This window comes from Stylophora pistillata, chromosome 1, assembly GCF_964205215.1.
Source record: "Stylophora pistillata chromosome 1, jaStyPist1.2, whole genome shotgun sequence".
Classification (NCBI taxonomy): Eukaryota; Metazoa; Cnidaria; class Anthozoa; order Scleractinia; family Pocilloporidae; genus Stylophora; species Stylophora pistillata.
Window position 1 is genome coordinate 4,751,600 of NC_142519.1, and position 26,125 is coordinate 4,777,724.

General features: G+C 39.1%; 1 protein-coding gene and 1 pseudogene across 1 annotated transcript; both read right to left on the reverse strand.

Annotated features, from left to right (window-relative positions):
- Positions 1-6,417: 6,417 nt before the first annotated feature.
- LOC148740951 (uncharacterized) lies at positions 6,418-7,993 on the reverse strand (annotated as a pseudogene).
- On the reverse strand, positions 7,915-15,188 carry LOC111347518 (uncharacterized). Its single transcript, XM_088754775.1, has 2 exons — positions 10,267-15,188; positions 7,915-8,049 (listed from the first exon to the last, which is right to left on the reverse strand). The coding sequence occupies exon 1, from the start codon at positions 12,189-12,191 to the stop codon at positions 11,538-11,540; it is 654 nt and encodes a 217-aa protein (XP_088610901.1). The 5' UTR covers positions 12,192-15,188; the 3' UTR covers positions 7,915-8,049; positions 10,267-11,537.
- Between the last annotated feature and the right edge of the window lie 10,937 nt (positions 15,189-26,125).

The following is a 26,125-nucleotide window of genomic DNA, read 5'->3' on the forward strand; positions in this document are numbered from 1 at the left end:
TACGTATGTTATGCTTGTGTAAAAATTCTAAGAAATTCCACAATCGCGTTTGCTTGCCTCATTTTCTGCGTGGGTCCGATGAAAGCGTAGTTAATTACTTAGAGAAAAGAATCCATCATACTTTCTTGCTTATCCTTTCAGCTTTTTTCACACCGTTGCTGGAAAAATTGTGAGAAAAAACCATTTTGAGAGATTTTGAAAAAACGCCGTAGGCTCATTCGGGAATTGTCTCTCAGTCTTGGTTATTCTCATAAGTCTGGGGCTGTTTCATTCAGAGCTATGTACTCTCAGACGTCTCCATCTGCGCTGTCATTACTGATTTTGCACACCAATGACGCAATGTCACTTGACCACGAGGACCTATTTTTTCTTTTCCGGTGAAGCTTGTACATCAGGATAGTGTAAAGGACGGGCAGAAGGATGCACAAACCCGCCAGAAAACCGATCAAAATCTTATACCTCCATTCCCCTAGTAACACATCATTTTCTTTTTCACGACCTACTTTTTCAGGATCATCTGAAAGAAGAAGACACTAAATCTGTGATCTCTCTATTTCCTCCGGAACAGATTTTCTATAAATTGTCATTAGTTAAAAAGCCCTGTTGAGTTTTATACTTTATGCGTTTAAAAGAAAATGGGAACCTGGTCGCCAAGGCGTCACGTTTTTCGAATCATCACAGCTACTTGGAAACAGGTTTAGCTTAAAGCTGGAATAAAAGTGATTTAAAAAAAACATAGGAACCACACTGGCAAAAGAGAAACCCTCTGGGAGGCTGAATCGCCCATTTAAGCATTATTTCTGAAGTACTCGTCGACCGTTTATTAAACAGAGACGTACCTATGGCGGGGGAGGGGATCGGGGGAGGGGTTCCTGGGATATCTGCGGTAGCTGATACATAATAGAGGTGCACACTAATTTTTAACTTTGGCTGCCCCTCCCACCTTTAAATATCTCCGGCTAGACCTGTCAACTGATCGGAGGGGTGGGGATGGGTGATGATGGGTGATGAAATGAAGGGAACTCCAAAATTCCAATTTCATCGAACGGAATGACAGGGAGGTTCCTGGGGTATTGCAAAGGGTTATTAAACGAATAAGAGAGTGATCATTGCAGTTATGAACACTAACTGAGCAATAGTGAAAGTAAAGCCTGAAAAAATTTCAGGCTCGTACAACAGTTGAACCCATGACCTCTGTGATACTGGTGCTCCTCCAACTGAGCTAACAAGCTAATCGACAGCTGGTTATTCTGTTGGTTCTTTGTAAACCCGTGACTGATGAATGAATTCGAAGTTCAAATATAGGATATCATGTCAGATCTTTACATTCGTTTAAAGGGATATTAATCAAACAAATCGCTTTTACGTTACTCCAAAAGGGGCTGGGCGTTGGCACCATGGACAAACAGGAGTACAATCTCTATCGAGACATTCGAGGAGCACAGAGGTATAACTGAGTAACAGTATTCTTGAGGGAGGGTGCTTATAAATCGTTTTCTAAGTGGCACCTTATTTTTGCATTTTTAAAGAACTGCTCGTTCAATTGCTTGAGTTAAGCATTGCAGTTGACAGTTTATAGTGATATTCTTCGATGCGAGGAACACTAATTATGACCGAGTCAGCCCTTCCACTTACCTGTATTACTACTACTTGTCGAAGGATGAGTTTTGTTTGCACATGAACTGTTTTTGATAATTTAATGAGATTCAACAGTTGTTGGTGGGTTGGTAGACCTGGATGAAGTTTGGGATTGTGTTGGGGAGACACCGTTACACACTTTTGCAACGTGCGTCTATTAAGATAGAAAGATCGAAAAGCGAAAACAGTTAATAAAAAAGGTCGCAAGATGCATCCGACAAACTTATCTATCTTTCCAGGTGTCAGTCTGCGAAAATGATTAGTGAGTTGATTGTATCAATGAATATACCACTGGAAACATGCAATGAACTATATCTAAATGATTCAATTGTCATCTTAAACTTGAACTGGTTCTAGACAAAGTACAGTGATTGGTAAAGTTCACTTTAGCTGCAATTATCGTTTCTTGGCTATGATCAGTTGATTTTTTTACCCTGGAAGCAGCAATGGCAATGTAAATCAGCCTTTTTTTCTATCTTCCAAAATCAAAGACTACTCTCGAAAGTTTTTTTTACAGCGACCTACCTGTACTACTCGTACAAACAAGGAATTTCAGCTTCATCTTGTTTGTTCTACAGTTTCCTCCAGATGTACTGTTAATGGACGTTTTTCTTCCATCCGAAGTTGCTAGTCAATAGAAAACTTAAAAGTATTAAAAATTGTTCAAGGCATTTAACACGCACGAAGCAGGAGATTGCAACTTTGAAGAATCATCACAAAAAGAATTCAAAACTCATGGAGAAAGTTATTGAGAAACTATTAAAAAAACGCTCGTTAATAACAACTTGGCTCAGAGGGCGCGAAGAACTTCTTGGTAATTTTAAAGCGAAATGAGACAGTGTTAATAATACTTTTTTTGTTTGTTTGTTTTGTTTTTTTTTTCTTTGCCCTGACTGTATACGTAATAGTTTGAGGTGGGGAGGAAGAAGAATGGGTGTACGTATACGTGTGTGATCATCCACGTCAGCGTGGTCCTGGAAACGACTGTTGATGGTGTCAGTGTTTGACATTTTACACTCTAAGCCGACTGAAGTCATCATGATTTGACTCGCCTTAACTCAACTCTGATAACATTGACTTTCGCCATATCTCTAACTTGCGGGTTCAATGCAGTCATTGCCAGTTTAATAAATAGTTTCCATTTTGTCGTGAGTCTGCTCAGAAATAGATCACAGATGACGTCAAAATAAGGTAATGATAAAAAAGTGACAAGCGAGGTGCAGCCGGGCGTGTAACTGATCCTGACGTCCTCTGTGACTATTACTGTACAGACCCATGGCAAGTGGGTGATTTGTGGTCGTCAAGATAATTTTTTTTTCTAGCAATCTGCTGTGCAGGATATTTTTTTCCGGTTTTTTGGTAATTTTTTTCTGTTACATTTGGGCTGCATGCAATTTTTTTCTTCCAACAAGCGCTTGCAGGATATATATTTTTTTAAATCACCCACCCTCCCCCTCAAAAGTTAAATGGTCAGCCCCTAATATTGAGCGCACCGTTGGCCAAACTAAACCGCCATGTCTTCTTTTGTTACGGGGTACCGCATTTTCATTAAACTTAAGTTACACTGGGTCATCCCGTACAATTAAATAGGTCATCTGCCTTTGTTTGAAATCACACAGCCAACACCAATCCGAGAAATTTGTGTCAGCGGCTAGAGTAAAATTGATTTAAAGATATGAAATAAGCATATAAAGTTCGCGGTTTGTAGTCTTAGTTTTGTGAAACTTAAATAGCGTTTATGTTCGGTTTGCACAGGAAAAGATACGTTTGTTTCCTGCCTTGTTCGCTGTCAAACTGAATTCAAGTTTAACTGGGTGTTATAGTCGAAACTGCCATGACTGCTCTGTATGTTTATATCCAAAACACAACTTTTATTATGCGGTATCAACTATATTAAAAGGCTTGCAAATTAAGAATTGCTAGTTCTGTACAAACTGTGTACACATCCATTATTTAGGAATGCCGAATTTATTAAATCTTGTTTCTGCTCTCGTCTTAAACGCTGATGGAATATTTTTTACACGCTGGGCTTGCGTTGATCCACAAACTTGGAAAGGTCACTGTTCTTATATTGATCAATAACGTGTCAGACTTTTATTATGCTAGTCTAAAAGAGTTGTAAATTACATCATGCATGAAGTTTCACGTATTCTATGTTGACAAAGCACATATTGCACCGCGGACGCAAAACTGAACGCAAGGCCAATGTAAACAACGCGACATGAGCGAAACCAAACAAGAGCTAACTGGGATAGCTAGGGATTGAAATAACAATTAAGATTTATAAAACCTCTGTTTGGAAAATCTGCGATAAAACCATGCAAAAATAGATTCTCGCAATACTGCATTATCATCTCTATAAAAGAAATAAACAAATGCAGTGTAAATCGTGTCCATTTGTAAGTAAAACATAGTTGAAAAATTCCCAATTCACACTGAAGAAATACAATCGCGATAGCGTTCGTTTCAAGTTTCCCCATTGTGTTCTTAGCAACTTTCGACATATATGAAGATAAGGGAAACCGCAAATAAGTTTACGGAGTGGTTGCCTCGAACGCAATCGATCTGATAACGTTGATTGTCCCGCGATCGAACAGCATAAAAGCAGCGTACAAAAGGCTTATACTATTTTGCGAAACGAAACGAAACGAAACGAAATTGTGCTATTATGCGAAACAAAACGAAACGAGACGAAATTTTGCGAAATGGCGTTTTGTCGCCCTTATTTAGCAAATATGTCCTCTTCGTCCGAAACAAAATGTGTCCACTAATAAAATGATCAATATTTCTAAGAGTCTGGTCACCTCTCTTTTATTAACCATAATAGTATTCGTTTGCAAAAGTAGTAATTTTGACATAATTACTATCTTGCGAAATGGCGTTTTTTCACCTTTAGTTAGCAAATATGTCCTCTTCGTCCGAAACAAAATGTATCCAAACGATCTTAATGTCAGCAGGCAAGTCAGATATTTAAAGAAAACGACAAAACTTTTGAGTTTAAAAGACATGTTTCGACAGAAACCTCTGTCATCTTCAGTTGATTAACAAAGCGTTACAAGTTGAATTTATAAGTACATGGTAATTAAGCTAGTAACAACAGAAAACGTGACAATGTGAAAGTTATAAGGATAGCTTTAGATTTAAATGATGTAATTTTTGATTCAAAGGAGCTTGTTCTCTTTGAATGTGAATAGCTTCTTTTATCTTAAGTTGGAAACTCGTAGAGGCGTGATCTAAGATATGGAAACAATCCACTGAACACAAGGCGCGACAATGTTCAGATTTGTTCTGCTTTGTGGGTCTTGACTAGGATGGCAGAATCTGGGCAGGTCCGTGTTTGACTTAAGGAAGCTCTTTTGGACAAAGTGAGGAATTTTATTTTGTAGGCAGATCTTCCTCCAGGCTGTGTTAACTTTATTTTCGACTGTTTTGGCTGACATGCGGAGCACTTTTTGGTAGGTGTTGGGATCACTGAGGTGATCAAGGGCGACCTGGGTGTAGGTGTCTTGTTGTATGAGGCAGAAATCAGTGCCTTTATCGCTGGGGAGGCATACGTAGTTCTTCTCTTTGAAATTTCTTTATAGTTTTCTTGTCTGTGCCATCGATATTCGACCATTTCTTTTCGGGTTGTTCAAATGAACGCCATCGGGTATATAAAAATTGTCTTTCGCCTTCCAAAACCCTCTATGGCCTCGGAACATGGCATATGGTAGAAGGTCTAAAACAACCCTTAGTTATCGTGTTAACACGCCGACCTTTGTGTTAAAAGCCTCAGCTGAGTCTAGGCGAATAGTCTGGCACACGCACACCAACTTCACCCCGCTTTAATCGTGTAAGAAATGGACAAATTCATCGAGGGCTGAACCAATATGCAATGGCGAAAGAGTAACGCGGTCAATACTGCCTAGTTGGAGAATGAAGATATCAGGGAGAAAGGAATGGAAGACGTGTGTCGAATTTTAACGTATTTTCGACTCTTTTACCCCCAACGCCACGCCAACGCATTAGCAAGGGCGACGAGATTTGAAAGTCAAAATAAAAATCGTCGGAATGATTCGTAATGAACTGCTTTCAGCGCTCAATTATGAATGCCCGAGAATCAACACACGTGGGGTGGAGTTAGACATGCCCCAACTGTTTTCCGAAAAACTTGTGCAGCTGAGGTCAAACAGTAAAAAAAAAAAATAATAATAATAATAAAACTAAACGTAAAAAAGAAAAACGAAGAAAAGAAGAATTTTAGACTTGCTTGAAAAGAATCTTCTACAGTACGGAAAATCTGTGTTCGAATGTTAACATGATGGGAATGAAGGCGAGAAGGACCAGGAGAGAAACTGACTTTGCCTACAACTTTGATGCTATTTGATCTGACTTCATTTGATTGGCTTAAGATCTGGGATTGACAACGACCCTGGCCCCATGTAAAGACACACCTAAATGCTTAACTATGACGGGCCTCGAGATAAAATCACATAATTATGCCTATTTCATAATGTCGGCCTTTATCAATCGTTGTGACACTTCCTACATTAATGCAAGCAAAGAAACACGGATGCTATTTATTCCAGAACACCCCTCCCTTATGAATATTGGAGGACTTCCAGGAAATATAGTTGTCTCTTAGCACATTCTAATCGTACGCCCTGCTACGTTAACCGAGGAAACTGCTGTATAAAAACAGGTTCGAGTAATTGACATTTCTTCAATCTACAACTGCGTTACATATACATCTCGAGATCTACAGCCTTAAGGTTGGAAGACAAATTTCATCGTATCATGTATGTTTCACAAAGTTCTTCTTTGCTGCTCAGTGTGGCACTTTTATTCATGATTCAATTGTTACCTTCAACTCGTACAGCTTCGATAGGTTACAAAAACAACAACAGAGAACCCGAGAAATGTGAGTAAGAATCTGTGTATTCTGACTATACTCATACTAGCAGTCTCGTAGTGTACACTTCCTACTTGTAGTCTACACGCCCTATATACAGTCTGCAGTGCACTGCAAGTATTCACTGAGACTGAAGGGTTCTACAAAAATAGCCTGTACTACGCCAGATACGAAAAATCACTAAAAAAACCATTCTTTAGAAGTGGCCAAAAAAAAATATGTGGAAACGTATTCCTCATCTGATGCAGCAGCACGATACCCCGAGAAAAGGGCGGACTAACGGGTTACACTACTAATCACACAGAAAATTCAATGAAAGTAGTGATATTTTTTTAGAGAGTAGTAAACAAAATTACATTAAATAAGAAAAAGGAAAGTGGTCAAACCAAAGACAGACCAACCTAGAATGACCTAATTTTCCCGCTAAACGCTAAAAACATCCGAAACTACCACTAAGCCACGCGAACCTCTTCAACGTGCCGTCAGAATATTAATTTCTGACTAATTCGTTCCCATGTGACTCAAACGTCAAAAATTACATATTCTGACTACACTCAGGTGAGATATTCAATGTGAAAATTTATTTAGGAAGAGTTAGCCAGTCTTGTAGTATACAAATCCTACTAAAGCCAAAGAAAGGGAAACATGAAGTTAAAAGTAAACGCTGACAAACATGAACTCAAACTATCATCAACATAGCCATTTTTGGCTGAAACAGATTTCCAACGCCCGTGTCTCGGAAAGAGTCTGTCGGCAATACTAGCATTAGCTGCAGCTGAGGCAGCACCAGCTCTTAGGGAATGTGTGCTGATTAGAGAAATATCTAGAACAATATCCTTAAAGGTAGATCTGAAGTAGTCTCTTATACATGAGTAACTTAGCGGCTTGTTAACGGATACTAGTCTGTGATCTAATTTAAACTTGAACAAGGCCCTAAAGACATAATCGCCTACCTCAACTGGAATCTTTTCAACCTCTCTTAAATAACGCCTATCTAATTATGAAGAACCTCCTCAATTTGGAAGAAACCAGCGAAAGCAAGAATAAAAACACACACATTTCGTAATTCAAGTAGATTATATAGGTTGGATTTTTCAACAAGCTTCCTTATCATATCTGGAGAAACTGGCTCTTTCGTATTACAAACTCGAGTTCCGATTATTCTCTTAGCGGCTCTGCTAACTGCGTGGATGATCGGGCTGTCTGTAGGGGAAGGTAAACCCACCAAATGGTGTGCCCACTGTATTCCAAATATGGCAGAGTCGACCGCTGAGCGGAATGGGTAGTATCCACTAAATGCTGTAAGTATAACGCCACATGCTTTGACTTTGCAAGAAAAGCATAAATCTCCCTTTTAGAGCTGGCGAACACTTTCCACCTCAGAAATACTCTCCTATAGGTGTCGGTGGTACCTGGTGCTCTTGACGCAACGACAGTTGACTCCAGTCTCGACGCAAGACTTCTCAGTCACGGGTCACTCAGTTCGTCAAGGCACTTCCACAGGCCATCATAGAACACATCTATAAAAGCGAGAAACAAACCAAAAAGGGGAAAGGCAAACAAATAGTATGAACGATTTCATCATCTGTTAACCTTGTTAATCAGCTCTACACGCATGGATTTCCTTTTATTTTTTTCTTTTAACAGTTTGTTTTTTCTTTTTTGTTTTGTTTTGTTTTGTTTAGCTTTTTTTAAGCAAGGCTGATATATTTTTCACTCGATTTTTAACTTTATCTTAAGGAAGGTCCCAATGGGGTTTTACTTGACCGTCATCAGCCGTCAAAGGGCCTAAAAATTTAAATCGTCAGCCGTCAAAAATTATAGATTTTCTTTCCCCTCAACCGTCAAAATAATTTGGATATATCAACAAAAGTTGAAATGGTAAATTGGCCACCGTAATGATTACAAAAGCTGACGTTTCGAGCGTTAGCCCTTCGTCGGAGCGAATAGAGGAATTGTGGGTTGTGTGTGCTTTTAAAGGCAGAAAATGGAGCTACGTTATTGGTGGGTGCATGGCAACGAGAAAAACATGAATAAATTAGTGGAATGAAAAGCGTTCATTGATACCTGTGGGATTGAGACTGCCGGTTTGAAAGATGAGCTTTTGTTCAAGATTTTTACGGCTTTCCGTGCCACCTAAGTGCAAGGAAAGACCGCAGATTGCCATATGTTGCTTAGAATGATTAGGTAAATTAAAATGTCTAGCGACTGGTTTAGATGTGTCCTTGTCATTCCTTTCCACGTCTCGAAGGTGTTCTCGGAATCGGTCACCGTCAAAATAGCCTGTCAAAATTAACCGTCAGACGTTTTAAAGGAGTTTCTGATCTCGACGTTTTTTCACGTTTTCGCTACAGTTGAGGATTTCATAGGTCATCAAATTAAGAATCTTTAAACTGGTAAATCAGTTTCCAGGTTTCCAAATTTACTCCCTTTATGGTCATGTTGATGATTTTTGCCGAAGCTGACAGTTTGAAAATATTTTAATATTTAATCTTGATAGTCTATGTTTGAAAAGGGTTAGTATATTTGCTATCTTATGCAATTCTGGCCAGTGGCCAGGTTACGCAGCGGTACTCCTGCTTATCGACCATGTCAAGCGCGCTAAAAGCAGTCGTGACCTTCTTTTGTAAAGGGAAAGATGATGCTTTCGAGTGATTCATTACAAGAATTTCTGTTGGTGAAAAGCACTGGAAGTCTTCGGCAGCACAGCATTGATTTCCAAGGGATCAATGACTAACCAACCAAATTTGGGCTCGGCTCCTATGAGCCCAAGCTCTACCGACTTGTGGAATTAGTAAACCTCAATGCCGTTTCATGTTTTAAACATGAAACCTTTAGCTTCTTGCAATAAGCTATGGACATTGGTAGCATCTCAAAGGAGTCCCTGAAGCGGATGACTAAGCTAAGTGCGTGGTTACGTGCTCTATTTCCTTTAGCTCCTAATACTCAGTACCCCAGTCTATCATGCATTTCCAGTCTGTCCATTTAAAAGAACAAAAAGAACATCTACCTTCTAAGACAATTTCCAATTAAATTAAATCCTAAATTAAAGTTGGAGCTTTCATAAAACAAACCTGGGTTGAATAATGCGACAATTTCAATGTGCGGTCAAATAGAAAATTAAACAAAGCAATTAAGATCTCTAGCACAATGGTCTGTGCTACACGCTTATATGATTGCGTAGTTCATAGAAGGTAGAGTCGACGGCTGTCATAATCGAGGTAACGCTTTCGTCACATTAATGCGCCTGTTTTGTAACTACCTTTTCAAGGTCTTAAGGTTTCAAACATTGAAAAAAAATTGAAATTACGATTTATTGAAGATCAAGTTTTTTAAACTCATCAATAGCTGTACTGTTTAACAATGCTTACAGATAGCTCACTTAATGTCCAACTTATTAAAAAAAACAAAAGACCACACAGACCATCCATCATCGTCTACAGTTCGGCACAGATGACCCCGAATGAGTGAAGGGCGTATGCATGACCAGTTTTCTTACATGCCTGATCATACGCATCATTTTATGACCCTCCTTTAATAGTATAATTATCAATTTGTCTCAACAGAGAGGGAGTAGCATGTACCCTTATATACACTCCTAGTCCTGTATACATGAGAAAAAAATGATGGTGGTTAGCAAAAAGTTAAATTTCTGCAAACATCACTTTTTAGGAGAACAAGGTAAAGGCATAAATAGAGACTTTTGACAAGTATAGAACTTACTAAGAGAAACTTACCCAAAATATTGCCAAGGTTCAGTGTGTAGGTAATATTCTCGTCCACAATGCCAAACTCGTGTACTCAGCTCACTCCTGAGGTCCACTCGTAGCTTCTTGTCTGTCTCATATTGTGTCAGACGGTAGATCTTGTTAAGTCCGAGCCAAAATTCACCGATGAGGAATTTGCCGAAGCCACGTTTGTAGTTATCCAAGGTGCGGTTAAAGTTAATGGATCGATTCATTCTCCTCTGAAATACTGTCCAACCTCCACCGGCCATTGTCTGATTGCAACATGCATCAAATTCACCCGAGCCATTAGGGTGGATCGTAAAAACGACGCGAATTGTTTGACGTCTTCGTTGCAGCTCAGCACAGCTCTTAGCTGTTGAGGAAAGTTGGCAGAAATATGAATATGTGAACATGAAACTCATGTCTTTTGAATTTAACTGATAATGAGTTAAATCATTCTTGGTTGACCATGGATTCATAAGCGTAAAAGGAAGAAAACGAAAGCAGAAAGAACGACATTTAAGAAAGGAGAATCAATGAGATAGACTTAATAATGACGAGCATATTACATGTTTCAACCAACGATTCTGATGAGTTGATCAATATAAAACGAATGATTACTTCAAAAGAGGACAAATGCATGGAGAACACTCTTGCAATCTCGCTTTCGTTCTAGATTCATAATTAGGATTTGAAGGTTACCGGGGGATATGAAAGTTCAAAGTCTTACCTGTCTCGTTATTTCTTTTTCCTTGATGGATGATATTTTTGTCACTTTTATAAAGAATTGGCACACGTTCTCAGACTTCAGCTTGTTTAATTAGAACATTGTGAGCTTACAAACAAGTTAAAAGCGGTCATGACGAGGAAAACCAGAGAGAGTCAAACAAGGTTGGCGCGCTCGTGTAAATACTGAAATCTGATTGGACGCTAAGGCAATGCAATATCGTCACACCCTTCCTTGTTTTGAGAAAAGAAAGTAATCCCTTCGTAACAAGAACGAACAAGTAGCTAAGCACTTAACGATAATGTAACCGAAAGCTTTAAACGCAGTGTATTTCTAACAATATCTTTAGTAACAGCTTAGGCAAAATCACTTAGATACAACAAAGTGTTTCAAATGGCTAAGTGGTCTGGAGGTCCGATCACTGCGAGTAACTGGTAAAACCCACTGGCTTTAAAGGCATAGACGATGTTGAAAGATCTGCAGGATTAGGACTTGAGTGAGGTTGTCCTGTTTCAGTGGGCCTTTTGGGAGGTGGAGATTCCTCAAATTCCTGTTAGGTTCGTGGCACTGGCTCATTAGGAGGGAGTGGTGCAATGGGCGTTATATCTGGTATGCTGGGGGTCACAGGGTTGTTACTGTTACTGGAACCTACTGGTTCTTTGCTGCTTCTGAGTTGTCTCCTATTTCTTCTAAAAAGTCGACCATCCTCAGTTCTCACATCATATGATCTCACATCGACTTGCTTTTCTACTTGCGCCTTGTACCATTGGTCAGACTTATCTGTTGGCTTGACAGGCACAGCATCTCCACTGTTTAGGGGTGGTAGTTCTTTAGCTCTAATATTGTAGTATTTTTCTTGCAAATGTTTCCTTCTGAAGAGTTTATCTAGGACCTCTTCCACTATCTTGGGCTTGAGTAGTTGACTGGTAGTTGGTATCAGTGTTCGAGTTCGACGACCGAACACCCTTTGTGCTGGGGAGCTCTGTAAACCCTCAGAGGGCGTATTTTTCCATTCTAGCAGGGCTAGGTAGATGTGTGATCTTGCCGCTTTAGATTTCTTCAATAAACTCTTGGCAGTCTTGATTGTGTTTTCTACTTTCCCGTTACGCTGTGGGTAATGGGGAGAACTGGCCAGATGTTCCGTGTCATAATTGGTCGCAAATTGCTGGAAATCATGAGAGTGGAATGGTGGATCATTGTCACTCATCAGCTTACTGGGAATCCCATGCCTTGAGAAGTGTTCTTATAGGGTATGAATGAATTCTCTGGCAGTCTTGTCTTTGAATGGGTCGATCTCAAAGTAGCTTAAGTAGTAATCCACGGTGCAGAGATAATCTCTATTGTCAAAATGAAATATGTCAACTTAAACTGTTTCCCAGGGACGGCTTGGGATCTCATGAGAGATTAGGGGTTCTTTGGGCTGTTCTTTGTTGTAGGTGGCACAAATCTCACACTTGGAGATGTAATCTTTAATTTCAGCAGGCATTCCCGGCCAATAGACGACTTCTCCAGCTCTGCGAAGGCAGCTTTCAATACCAGAGTGTGCACCATGTAAACGCGCACGGATTTTAGGTCTGAGACTTGATGGAATCAGGCATCGAAGACCTTTGAAGAGAACTCCATAATGGGCTGTCAGTTCATCTCGGACATCAAAGTAGGGGTGCATTTCTATTGGCAGATCATCTTTCTTCCTTGGCCAGCCCTTTAGGATAACTTGTGTGAGGGACTGTAGGACAGGGTCGGCTGCTCTTTCTTGCTGGATCTCTGCAAGTTGGGGTCCTGAGATGGCTAAGAAATCGACAGCATGGATACGCTCAACCTCTTTTTCAGTCGGGGAGCGATCGGTGGTTGACAGATAGGTTCGGGACAAAGTATCTGCTAAATACATTTCAGGACCCGGCTTGTAACGAATCTCTACATCGTATTGTTGTAGTCTCAGGAGTAGGCGCTGAAGTCGTTCGGTGCTGACGCTAAGGGTTTCTTGCAGATAGTCTCCAATGGCTTCTGGTCAGACCATAGAAAAACTCTTTTACCATAAACAAAGTGATGGTTACGCTCCACTGCAAATACTTGGGCAAGTAATTCTTTCTCTACTTGGAAATAGTTCTTCTCACTGGCTGTGAGAGCTTTACTCGAGTATGATACAGGTTGCCCATTCTGCATTAATACAAATCCAATACCACCGCAGGATGCATCTCCCTGGCCTTATACAGGTTCAGCAGAATTAAAATATCTGAGGACTGGAGCTGAAGTGACAGCATGCTTGATACTTTGAAACACTTCTTCTTGTGCTGCTGACCAACTCCATTCAACATCCTTGTGGGTTAATTTTCTCAGTGGCTCAGAAAGTTCTGAGAGCTGGTTTAGAAACTTGGACAGGTAATTCACTAGGCCTAGTAGTCGTCTAACTGCTAGCGGTTTGAGGTTTCCCGTTTGCCGTCGTCACCAAAATTGAATTTAGCATGGCGCTGACGTCTTTTGGCGGGAAAAGCCTACCTTTTAAGAGCCCTTTTTTCTTCTTCAAGGTATTTTGAGATAAGGCCATTCATCCTTTCTCTACAAGCTCGCCCTGAGAGCACGACGGGTTTTTTGTCTTCCGAAAAGATAGGGGAAAGTACCCTCGGAATTTCCTTTAATCAGAGGGACATTTTGGCCTTCGCTGGGCCCCTTCGGTCGCCAGCATCACCTCTTGGCAAGTGTTTGGCTATCTAAAAGGCATTTTATAGAAATGGAAGAAGGCATACATTGATACAGAACTCCATAACTGTGCTTCTTTGCAAGCACATGTTTAGGAACTTCGAGCCGCCATTTTGTTTTCAAGTTCTTTCACCACTCGGCTTTCTTCCATTTAGATCATGCAAAATACATTGTTTTTTTAATCACAAAAAAACGACATTTGGATCCATAGATGGTAGAAAATTCTTACTAAAAGTGTCAAACGTAAGTCGGTTTCGTTAAGTGGCCAAAAAACCTTCTCGTAAGTCACTTACGGCTGGAGCGCCTTCTTCCCGTCGAAACTGGAACGGCAAACTGCAAACGTGATGGCAAAGCGTTGGTCACGTGACCTCCTCAGGTTCGCCGTTTGCCGTAAACGTGATGCTAAAGTTCCCTATTTAGGACTCATGAACGTCATTCACAAAATGATGCAAAAAGGTATGGTTATCTCCTTACAGATGAATATCACATGATGATATGTATTAATTAAAACGGCAAAGATATAGAATTTTACAAGTCCTTATCTATTTCTTACAATCATAATCTGTCCGTGAGGGAACATTGCATTTATTTTAAGGGTTACTGAGGTTTGACCTCATAATTGTGCAAGCTTTGAAGTTTGATTAAACAAAGAAGGAGACATCTTCTAAACAACAAGAGCAAGCTTTACGCTTATTTCGACTGGAGATATTTTATGAATCTTTTGAACTTCCTATGCTAATTCAAGCAGAGAAATACGGATCCAGAACATCTTCCCCTATAAGTATTGGGAGACTCCTGGGAAATACAGTTGTCTTCTAGCATATTCACATTACGTTTATGTAGTTTCTACGCCTTGATAAGTTAAGGAAAATTTCACTGTATAAATACAAAGTTTGAGTAATAGAAATCTTTAATCTACAACTGTGCTACATACTAGACTAAGGTCGGGAGAGGAATCTCTTTGTATCATGTCTGCTTCACAAAATCCTTCTTTGCTGCTTAGTGCGACATTTTTATTCATGATTCAATTGTTCCCTTCAACTCGTGCAGCTTCGATAAGTCACAAAAACAACAACATAGATTCCGAGAAATATAAGTAAGAAACTATGCTTGGCATATTATGCTAACCCTTGGATTACGTTTCCTTGAATACGATGCGCTGTTTAAATATTGCCAGAATGTTTTTCTGGGTTGGCGTTAGGTTTCAGCGATTCCTTGCAGAGAACAATTCTGACCATCGGGCGTAACATGGTCTTTTTAAGTAATTTCGTCTCCTCAATAAAGGAATTAGGTCACCAGGCGAGAGACTGAGAAACTTGCAGGATCGAGGGATGAATGAATGCCTGAGTTTCATTATTAGATTCTATATGCAGAGGGTTGTTTTATAATTTCATTGGTGAATGTAAATAACGGATCATTTCGTCTTTGATTTATACCCTACTCAAGACTACACTTGGTCGCCTGACCTTGAAAATCGATTCATAATTTATGTAATTAACCCCTGATTAGACAGGACCAATGAGGTGTGAAAATAAACCGTTTAGCTTTAATAAGCTCCACCGAGACAGATAGATCATATCATTACCTCTCTTACCATCTCCTCTTTGACAAATGTATGTATGCTGAAAAGTACAGTCACTTTGATGATTCAGAAGGTGTAAAAGGCAATTGCATCAGTGAAAAAATCGAATCATTTGTCTTGGATGAAAGTCAAATAGGTTTACTTAGTGGTACTTCCGACTACGGCGTGCCACAAAACTTTACTTAAGCCATTGCAAGTTGCGTTTTACAATGCAGTCTCTGCGAAACAAACAAACGAGCGGATCCTGACGGACTTCATTAAATTTGAAACGGACGTAGACAATTTTGTGAAAAATGCGAACATATACAAAGACTGCGCGGCACAACTTCGGCACCTTACTGAAGCAGTGCTGAATGATTAATGACAGTTACAGGAAACGAAATTTGCATGACCGGAGTACATCAATCAAGCACCTAACAAAGGTGAAGCAAAATGACTGTGAGTAACATGAAAATCCTGGACTCCTTTCATTGTACGCGCTCTTTATTTTAAATCTCAAACGTAAGTACTAACAAGTATACATCAAATACATCTGAGCCATCGGGGTCGATCGTAAAAACACTACAAATTGTTTGACCTCCTTGTTGCAACTCAGCACAGTTCTTAGCTGTTGAGGAAAGTTGGCAGAAATATGAATACATGAACATTAAATTCTTGTGTTTTTAATTGAATCGAAAATGACTTAAATCCTCCCATATTGCCTATGCATTCATAAGTGTGAAAGGAAGAAGACGAAAGCAGAAGAAAAGAAATTTAAGAAAGGAAAATCAATGGGATAGACGTAATAATGACAAGCACATAACACGTTTCAACCAACGATCAGTTGATCAATGTAAAGCGAATGCGGATGACTTCAAAAGAGGTCAAATGCACGAAAAAAACAGACTTGCAATCTCGCTTTCGTCCAAGAGTCATAGAAACCTAGTTTTAACTCAGAAAACATAACGCGAAGCATTATTGTTTTAAGTGGGGTCCTCTTTGAGAAAAAAAATAATTAGGATTTGAAGGTTGCAGAATTATATGAAAGTTCAGAATCCCACCTGTCTCGCAATTTCTGTTTCCTGGAAGGATGATACCTGTGTCACTTTAAGTGCTGTTTTTGTGCTCTGTAGGAACTGCGCGAGTTAAAGATAAAACTTCAATCGTCATCAAAAGCGCCACACTGAGCAGAGATGTAGAACTTTGTAAAGCAGACATGATGGGATGGAACATCTTTCTCTGCGTTGAAATCTACCATGGCTTGCATTGTAACAGTTTTAGACTGGAGACATTTTAACTGCTCAACCTCGTATTTACACTTATGAGGGAGGCACGATTTTTAATAGAATGCCGAGCAACCACTATTATTACCATTAGGAAGCTTATTTTATTAACTGCATTTCAGTTGGAGTACCTGAATCAGGCGGAATACCGAAGATGCGAGAAAGGAGTTTTAAGTTCTTCGGGGATTCCCATCATACAAATGGTTCTGTCAATGGGAGTTTAAAAGTGATGAAACTGCACAATTTTCATGGGAAACCAAAACCTCAACACTTCATGATAGGAATGAAGTTTTCTGTTAGAATCATATCTTATTTATAACCGGATAGAGAAGTTACAAAGAGAAAGTTCTACAAGCTGCCGTGCATTAATCCTTTTAATTCATATGAGCGGTTTGAATATTAAGAACCCAGTAAAAATGACGAACACGTGGAATGTCAGGAAGTGTCACTCAAATAAAGTTTTCACTTCACCCAGAAAATGATCATAAGAACGTAAGTGGTGTTAACTTCCTCTCCATCGTGACAATCATAAAGATATTCCTTTTTTGCGGATACTTGTGAGTTATCACAACTGGAACAGTCCCCATAACAACGTTGCAAGAAAATATTTGTTTTGAAAATATTCCCATTCAGAAGACGTGAGGTCAAAACAATTGCGTGTAAAATCGTGCCAATGCATTTTGAAGGGAAATTGAGTAGTCAAATATTAGAAACATAAGCATCTGACCCTAGATATCACTACTGACTACTAACAACTAAACTGAACATTAAGCTCATCCGATGGGTGGTCTTTCCAGTTCAGAGGAAGCCATAGTCCCTTTCAGATGATACGATGAGCTGTTGAGTGATTTTTTGGTTTAAATCAGATAGCAGTAAATGTGAGCTAACAAGAAAGTGCAACATTCCTTTAAAATAATTGCTTATAAAAACCAATTGCATTTTGGATGCGAGAAACAGTTAATTATCGGGTATGACTATTAAATAAAGCAATGGTGTTTGAGTATTTTAACACTTGAGTACCTTAAAAGGTCAAGTATTAGGCTCGCTCATTATGTAATTGGAGTGATGGAATTCCGATCTTGCTCTAAAGAAGTTAACCTAACACCCACGTTCTCAGTATCATAATGGGCTGCTACAGTGACGATACCTCAGAAGAATGTGGCACAAAAATGATGGCGCAACACATTATGACGATTTCAACTCATCCACCATGATGTCATCCATAAAATTATGCAAAACGTTTTCATTATCTCTTTACAGATGAATCACGCACAATGTATGAACTAAATTCTATAACTCCATATCTCTTTCATACAATCATAGTCTGACAGTGATGGAACATTTAATTCATTTTTAAGTTTTAATGAGGTTCGCATTAGAATTTTTCCAGGACATTTTTTAAACTAGAAGAGCAAGCTTCACGCTTATTCTGACTCAATCTTTGTGAATTCGAACTTCCTATGTGAATTCGCGCAAAGAAATACATATGCTGTATTCCAGATTATCGTCCCCTATGAGTATTGGGAGACTCCCGGGAAATACAGTTGTCTTCCAGCATATTCTCATTACATCTTTAGTTTCTAAGAAACAGGATGCCCTTTATTCCAGAACACCCCTCCCTTATGAATAGTGGGAGGCCTGCAGGAAATATAGTTGTCTTCTAGCATATTCTCATCGCGTGTATGGTTCCTACGACTTAACATAGGAAACTGCTGTATAAATACAGGTTCGATTCATTGAGATTTCTTCAATCTACAACTGTGCTACATATACATCTCGAGCTCTACAGCTTTAAGGTTGGAGAGAAATTTCATCGTATCATGTCTGTTTCACAAAATTCTTCTTTGCTGCTCAGTGTGGCACTTTTATTCATAATTAAGTTGTTACCTTCAATCCGTGCGGCTCCGATAAGTTGCAAAAACAACAGCAGAAAATCCGAGAAAGGTGAGTAAGAACCTATGCTTTGGTATATAATGATAACCCTTGGATTACATTTCCTTGAATACGACGGCTGACCACATATTGGCAGAACGTTTTTCTTGGTTGGTGTTAGGATTCAGAGATTCCTTGCGAAGAACAATTCTACTTGCACTCTAGCATCCTCCATGCGTTCAGAACTGTCAAAAAAACTGAACTAACGATCATTTACTTGTTGCATTTTTTCTTTTCCTTGATTGTCTACTATTTCTTCTTTTCCTCGCTTATTCCGTTTCCCTGATACTCGTAATCGATGAGAAAAATTCATTTTTTATCCCTTAACAGTTAAGAACTGTGCTGAGCTTTACAAGTGCGGTCAAACCATCAGTGGTGTCTATACAATCGACCCTGATGGTTAAGGTGCCTTTGATGTCTATTGTGACCAGACAACAGCCGACGGAGGATGGACAGTGATCCAGAAGAGGGTGGATGACACCGAGGATTTTAATCGCATCTGGAACGACTATAAAAAGGGATTCGGTGATTTCCTCATTTGGTGGCATAGAATCAATCACGTGACACGAGGACCTGGGATACATAGGAAACTAGTGGTCAGATTTGATTCAGTAACTTTGATACTCTAGAACTCAGAAGTGTTTTGTGAAATGTCGCCTTCACAAGAAGCAGAGTCTTATCTTTAAATGGGCCAGAGCTAGGCTCTCAAAAATTACGAATAATTCTTATCTATAAATTTAAAATATATTGAATTTTTTCCCTCTTTTTTGTGTGTGTTTAGCTGGAACTGTTAATGATTCCGTTTCCACTCATAATGGCTCGTCATTTGGTACCTGGGACGGACTGTCAGCTGACCATGCTTGTACATCGTTTGGGGGAGGCTGGTGGTACCTGAAAGACTGTGCTACTTCCTCAAATCTCTGTGCTACTTCCTCAAATCTCAATGGCATCTACCCTTCTCATAAAAGTACTGTTCGTGACATTGATCAAATTTACTGGGGACGGTTAAACCTTGGAAATGCTGAGGCTGAACACCAGGCTCCCAAAAGAACTGAAATGAAAATCAGACAAAGGACTTTTCATCGTGGGTGAGGGGAGGGGAAGGATTTTGTATGTGTTAGGATAGAATTTTCCAGATCCCCCTGTAAGGCTCATTAAAATTCTCAAGTTTTCCTTTATGGCAATCAAAAACAAACATCCTCCAACCATCCAAGCGATAACTGACGTCTGGCTCTTAATCATTTGTGCTGATTTATTTTTCTTAACGTAAACTCCAATTGCATATTGAGAAGGGAAAGTCAAGTTTAAAATTTGGGATAGTTATCTAAGATTTAGCAGGGAACGTGTTTAATTTGAAAAGCATTTTGATGGAAACAAAACGCAAACTTTTGTTTCTGTAGAAAGTTTAAACCGGTAAATTAAACTACACCTGACCTTGCCGTCAGTGAGTTAGATCCAAAAGTATATTTCTAGAGGCATTAATTATAATTAGGTCATGTCCACTTCACACTAAATTAGACCGGTTTCAAGGTTTATTGTAAACTTTATCCGAAAGCGTTGAGATAAATATGTGCAATATTAAATGATATTATAAAAGCCTTCTGTATTTATATGAATGATGTTTGTGGTACAAAATTAGCAAGGCCTAGGTCCCAAGAGTTATGTAAACCTCCTGACCGTTTCGTGTGTTTGCAAAACTTTCTTTTAGCGCCTCGGTGTTTAGATAAGGCTATGCTGACATAAAAAAGTCCCCCCTGACCTAAATATCAGTTTTTAAAAATGTTGTTAATGTTGATCTATCGTGAATTTTCATAGATCAAGCAGCAAACAAACCTAAACAGTCAATTGTAGATAATGGTTTAATATTCGTATGAAAATGTATTAGTGCTATACACAGATACATGAGCGAACCCAAACAAAAGCTAGCAGGGATAGCTAGGGATTGAAATAACAATAAAGATCTACAACAGCTCTGTTTGGAAATCTGCGATCAAACCATGTAGGAACGTATTCTCACAATACTGCATTATCATCTCTATAAAAATAATAAACCTGCCGTGTGAATCATGTCCATTTGCAAGTAAAACATAGATGAGACATTCCCAATTCACGCTGAAGAAATACAAACGCGATAGCGTTCGTTTCAAGTTTCCCTATTGTGTTATCAGCAACTTTCGACACATGTGAAGATAAGAGAAACTGCCAATAAGTTTACGGGGTGGTTGCCTTGAACGCGATCGATCTGATAACGTTGATTGTCCCGCAGTCGAACAGCATAAAAAGCAGCGCACAAAACAGGTAATTATGGTGCAACACAATGGAAAATTGAGCTATTTCTATAGAGAGTGCAATCAACTAGTGTCAGAGGCTCAAACCGTTAGAATCTAATCACAGAAACACGAACACGAAACACGGACATATCGCAAGGACATGAACTCCACAAGGCAGCGAGTAATATTCAAAGAAGAACCACGACTCGCCGCGCTTAATCTTATTGAATCATTACACACAAATGAGAAAAGAAAATGTTTGACTTACAGAGGATTTTGTGGAGACCAACGAATCGATGGATAAACAGCACCCTCCAGAACGTGGAAAAGGACGACAATCTGAGCTAAAAGTAATAAAACGGAATACGTTCCTCGCGGCATCGTGTTGGTTCTTGTTAAACGACGCAAGCCATGTGAAGTGAGGCGAGTTTTTTCGCGGTGGTTTTCCCCTCAGTTCCGTTCACCATAGTTGGAGAGACGAATATTTCACAGCTTCCTCTCCAGCGAAGCCTTTAAACGCCGGAAACTCTTTGATTCTCCTTAATCCTCCAGCCACAAATAACAAATGTTTTCATCGACGAATATCAGACTGTCATTTTAGCCTACGGCAGACCAATATGGTCAAGATACTACCTGAATGACCATTGACAGATTGGGTCCCACACAATGTTACCACTCTCTCGGGTAGACCTTTTCGCGTCTCACCAAACAGAAATGTAAAATTCTAATCTTATAACTTTCGCACGCAAGAATCAGACTCTAAAAAAGGCTTTATGACCATTTCTTGACCTTTCTAACTCTTAAATGCTCTTAGCAACACCGACCCTTGAAACGGGAAACCTCTTATTCATTAGTACGCATGATAGGCGTTGAAAACTTGAGAGGAGGACAATTGTTGATTTACTACAAACCTACTTCCCGCCCTTAGTAAGTACCGTTTTGTCCACACCCTCCCCTAGCTGTCTGCTAAGAATTGTTCGTGAACAATTTTGTCTCTTATATTAACTTTGTAATTTATGTTCTTGTGGGTCTAAAGCCGAAGATAAAATTTTGTTGTTTGGTTAGGAATTAGAGTGACATATGTTCAGTATTAGCGTGTTCTAGTGCTGCTGGCGATCTAAGATGACCTTTTTAAGCCAAATCATTTGTGTACCGAGTTGTTCCATTTGGTGTTCATTAAGCTAAACAATTTTATTTATGATTTTTGAGCCCCCTGCCGTACAAACATTACATTACGAAGACCACGGAATGTATCTGATGGTTTCAATTGTTCATGAAATCACAAAGGAATACCCGAATTAAGACAGGTTTGGTTAGCTTTGAAAAACTTTAATCGGAATAAGAAGTCTGTGTTGTGTACCCTCGTTTACTATGTGACTGCTAAAATAGGCCAATACGAGAAATTATCCATTAACATTGCAAGAATGTTCTAAATTAGAGAATGGACATAGCAAGTAGAGGTTTTAGCTTTTGAAACATCTTTGCAAGGCCAGGGATTGCCAAAACTTAACAAAATGAGTTTGACAAACTTATATTCGAACGTAAATAATGAAACATTTGTTTTCTTAAAAGCCACAGGCAAATCTTGTTGCACGTGTTAAACGTCCTATTTCTTAGAAGCGTTTAGTGCTCCTTTTTATTCTGAGGCAATCGAGAGGAAAGGGAAAATTGATCTTATCAATAAACCTTAGAAGTTCTCTGCATGCATTCTTACTCTCCGCCGTGTTTCGAATTAGTTAATTAGAACGGTTTGGCTTTAATGTTTTCATTCAAAAATTGTGATGGATAGCCTTGTCATGCGATGAGTAATAATCACGCCATTCATTGACAGGATGAAAATGGACGTGATAAATGATTTGCTGAGCATTTTTAATTTAATTGTTATTTAGAGTAAAGCTCTTGGAAATTATTTGAACTAAGATCTGTAAAGCTCCGATGTAAACTTCTTTCGTCAGTGCATGTGAAAACTCAAGTGCGTTCTAAGTTGAAACGGCTGCTTCAACGACCCCGGCGCTCCTGTTCTTCTGGTGTCTTCGACCTAAAATGAAGCACTATTATTGCTTAAGGCAAAGCTAACATAGTCACGATTTCTGTAATGAATAAGTCAATACAAAGAAATAGACGAAAATAAAACTATAAAAGACCACCCCAACAGAAGCACCTGCTAACTCGCACAGGTTGCACAAAACGGTCTCAGAGGGAAGAAAAAAACCTTATGAAATGCGGAATCTGTGAGTTCATGCGTCAGTTGCTTTGCAGTGGAATACGTGTTTCGAGAGCTGGCGTGGAAGCACGTAAAATATTGGTAACGAACTATTGTCCAGTGACGCATGTACGCACGGCTTCCGCTGGGTGGAGAAGCGGACTCAGAAGGCTCCTCACTGCGGTCAATTGGGTCGATTTCCACCCAAATGTTCCTGTTCCAGATAGACATAGAAGGAGCTTAATAAAACCACTTGAAGATTTCTTTCGATTACTGTGTTTAAAATGGATTAGAATAGCAAAGTTTATTTATGTGGCTTTCTGTGCAACTTTTGACAGTTTTAGAATTTTGCGAAAGGACTCTCTTGGGCCCCCCTGCAGGAGCTTCCCTGTGGTTCCCGGAATCTGTATTCGTTGTTTAAAAAAATTGACGTCAATTTTAGTAAATAAGCATATCGCTGTTGCTGTGAGAATTAAAAAGGATACAATAACCAGAGAATCAAACGGCAACTACAAAATCGACGAGAGTAACAAGAGAAAAAAAAACATAAAAAAAAAAAGGGGGTAAAACTGTTCATTATTTCTACGTCGAGAATCGACACAAGAGGATGCTAGGCAATTTTTACAACCTTGTTTCATTATTTATTCGTAAATTATCATACAAAATTAAAGACAAAGGGAACGGGAAAAGGAAATGATGGCTTTTTTTAAGTATACACAATCTTGTAAATTATTTCGGTTGATTTGTTAAAACTCTTTATCATCTTATTTTTCTCAATTATCCGTATCAAATTGTAATGTGCACGCCACTTACTTGTCTTTCAATAAAAACTTTAAAATAAAAAATACATCATCATTGATGTCAGCTGTTTACCGAGATTTTTTGCCTGAAATGATAATGATAATAAATAAATAAATAAATAAATAAATAAATAAATAATGGACTTATATAGCACCATATCCGACTGCTCTATGGCGCTTTACAATACTGAGTTAAAAAGATAATGACTAAAATTGATTAAAGACAAAATAATTGAGACAATCACATAAAATCACAAAATATTTGAAAAAAAAGCTTTTTTAAAAATGCAAGTCTTCAGACATTTCTTAAAAGCAGCCAAAGAAAAACCAGGCTGTCTCATATGAATGCGCAGAGCTTTCCACAACCGTGGGGCAGCCACCGCGAAAGCTCTGTCACCATAAGACTTTTGAATAGACCTTGGGACAACCAGAAGAGACTGTTTGGATGACCTGAGACTACGACTGGGGATATACGGTGTTAGCAAATCACTAAGATAAGAAGGGGCTAAATTATTCAGAGATTTAAAAACCAACAACAAGATCTTAAAAACAATGCGATGCTCTACTGGTACCCGATGGAGCTCCGAAATTAATGGTGAAGTATGACCAAATTTAGGACAACGCATAACAAGACGAGCGGCACAGTTCGTACAGACTGTAGCCTCTGAACAATATCCACTTTATGATGGCGGATGTGTGTTGACAAACGGTGGCAGTGAACTGAAGGAAAGTAGAGGTGTTAATGACTTCCATTGTTGTTCTTAGGTATTTTCAAAATACAAGGTAAGCATTAACAATTATGGAAAACACTGCCATAGTTGCTGTGATAGATTCAATGTCGCTATACTGTGGGCGTGTTTCTATTACATTCTTCTTTCCTGTTGGAAATTTTCACATTCGCCCTCGAAGCTTCGCTTCTCGGCCAAATATTTCAGTATTTTTCGGACTATATCTCAGCCGCGGATTTTATCAGTCGACATACCAACTACCTGAAGGGGTATCTATTTACTAATTGCGCGCTGGAAATTGAACAATATCCACTTTACAGAAAGAAAAACATTTAACAGATTTCAGTGTAATGAATTTTCGACGAAAGCTCATTCGTCATGGGTGACGTCTCTGAGCTTGCGTATTGAAATGCTATGGGACGGACCTAAAGCTCTAAGAGAAGATTATTGCACTCTTCATATCCACTTTATATTCTAATATCATAGTTAAAATGAGCCCAGTATTTATCGTATTAGGATTTGTAGTCCTCAGAGAGGAATATCAGAAGTAATCTGTATCCCAGAGCAGTGGTCTTTAGTTCTAAAGGAACAGCCTTCTGAGTGAGCCTTCTTCTGTCAGGAGGATTTGGTGTGATGGGTGGCACAGATAGAGGCCTGGGGAGTTACGACCTCCCCTTACGTTGAGAGATAATGAACATAAAGGGCATGGATGCTCTGTCAGCGTGTCTGCGTTATGGCCACTAATATTTCCGTTCTTCGATGAAAGGATCCACTTGTGATGAACATCATTTTCTTAAAAGAAACAGCAAGATAAAAGTACTGCAAGGGGAATTCATATTCTAGACATTTTCTTTCTACTGGGTTTCTTTGTCCTGATTAAGGTTCTCGAGCACTGACTGTAAGATCATTGCGTCATGCAAACCTAGTCATTTTATAATCATTGCCGGAGGCTAAGACATCCTGCGTGATTTTGAAACACATTTTCAAAACTCAAGAATTTTGAAAACGTCTTTTGAAATTTATCGCTGGTCTGATTGAGGTAACGAAATCCACTTTGTACATTTGACATGAAGTGATCGAGACTTGTAATGATCAAACCAACAGAATTATAAAATGTTCCTAGTTTGGCCATCAAATCTCTCTTCAGCTAATTTACGAATATATTAAGTCGATTTCGCAATTGTAAGATCAACTTATGAAATATATCAAATTCATAAAACAGCTCTTTTCTAGAGTTTTGGAATACTTCCAGTTGACAGACGAGGATTCATTAACTCTTCATAAACCTCTTCGAGGATGGAAGAGAAGGAAACAGTGCATCACAATTTATAACTATCGACTAAAATCATTAGAACGTGACTCAGTTGTGTTGAACATAATTTTGGACAAATGCGCAAAGTGACTTTAAATATGCACGCTTGGGGAGTGCTTGTGATAAATTACCACATCTTATACCCCACGAACGTATAAAAATGAAATAACTAACCTAAGAAGTGAATTTCACATAAGGCTATCCTGGGAAGTGCTCCGGCTCTTTTAGTGTCTGTCCCCCACAAACCAATTCCTACTGACATATTTCATGTTGGAAAGAATGATAAATTTAGCAGAGTCTCTTTTGCACAGGCTGATCAGTTGAGTATCAGCCAAACCCGGTCAGAACTGACGAT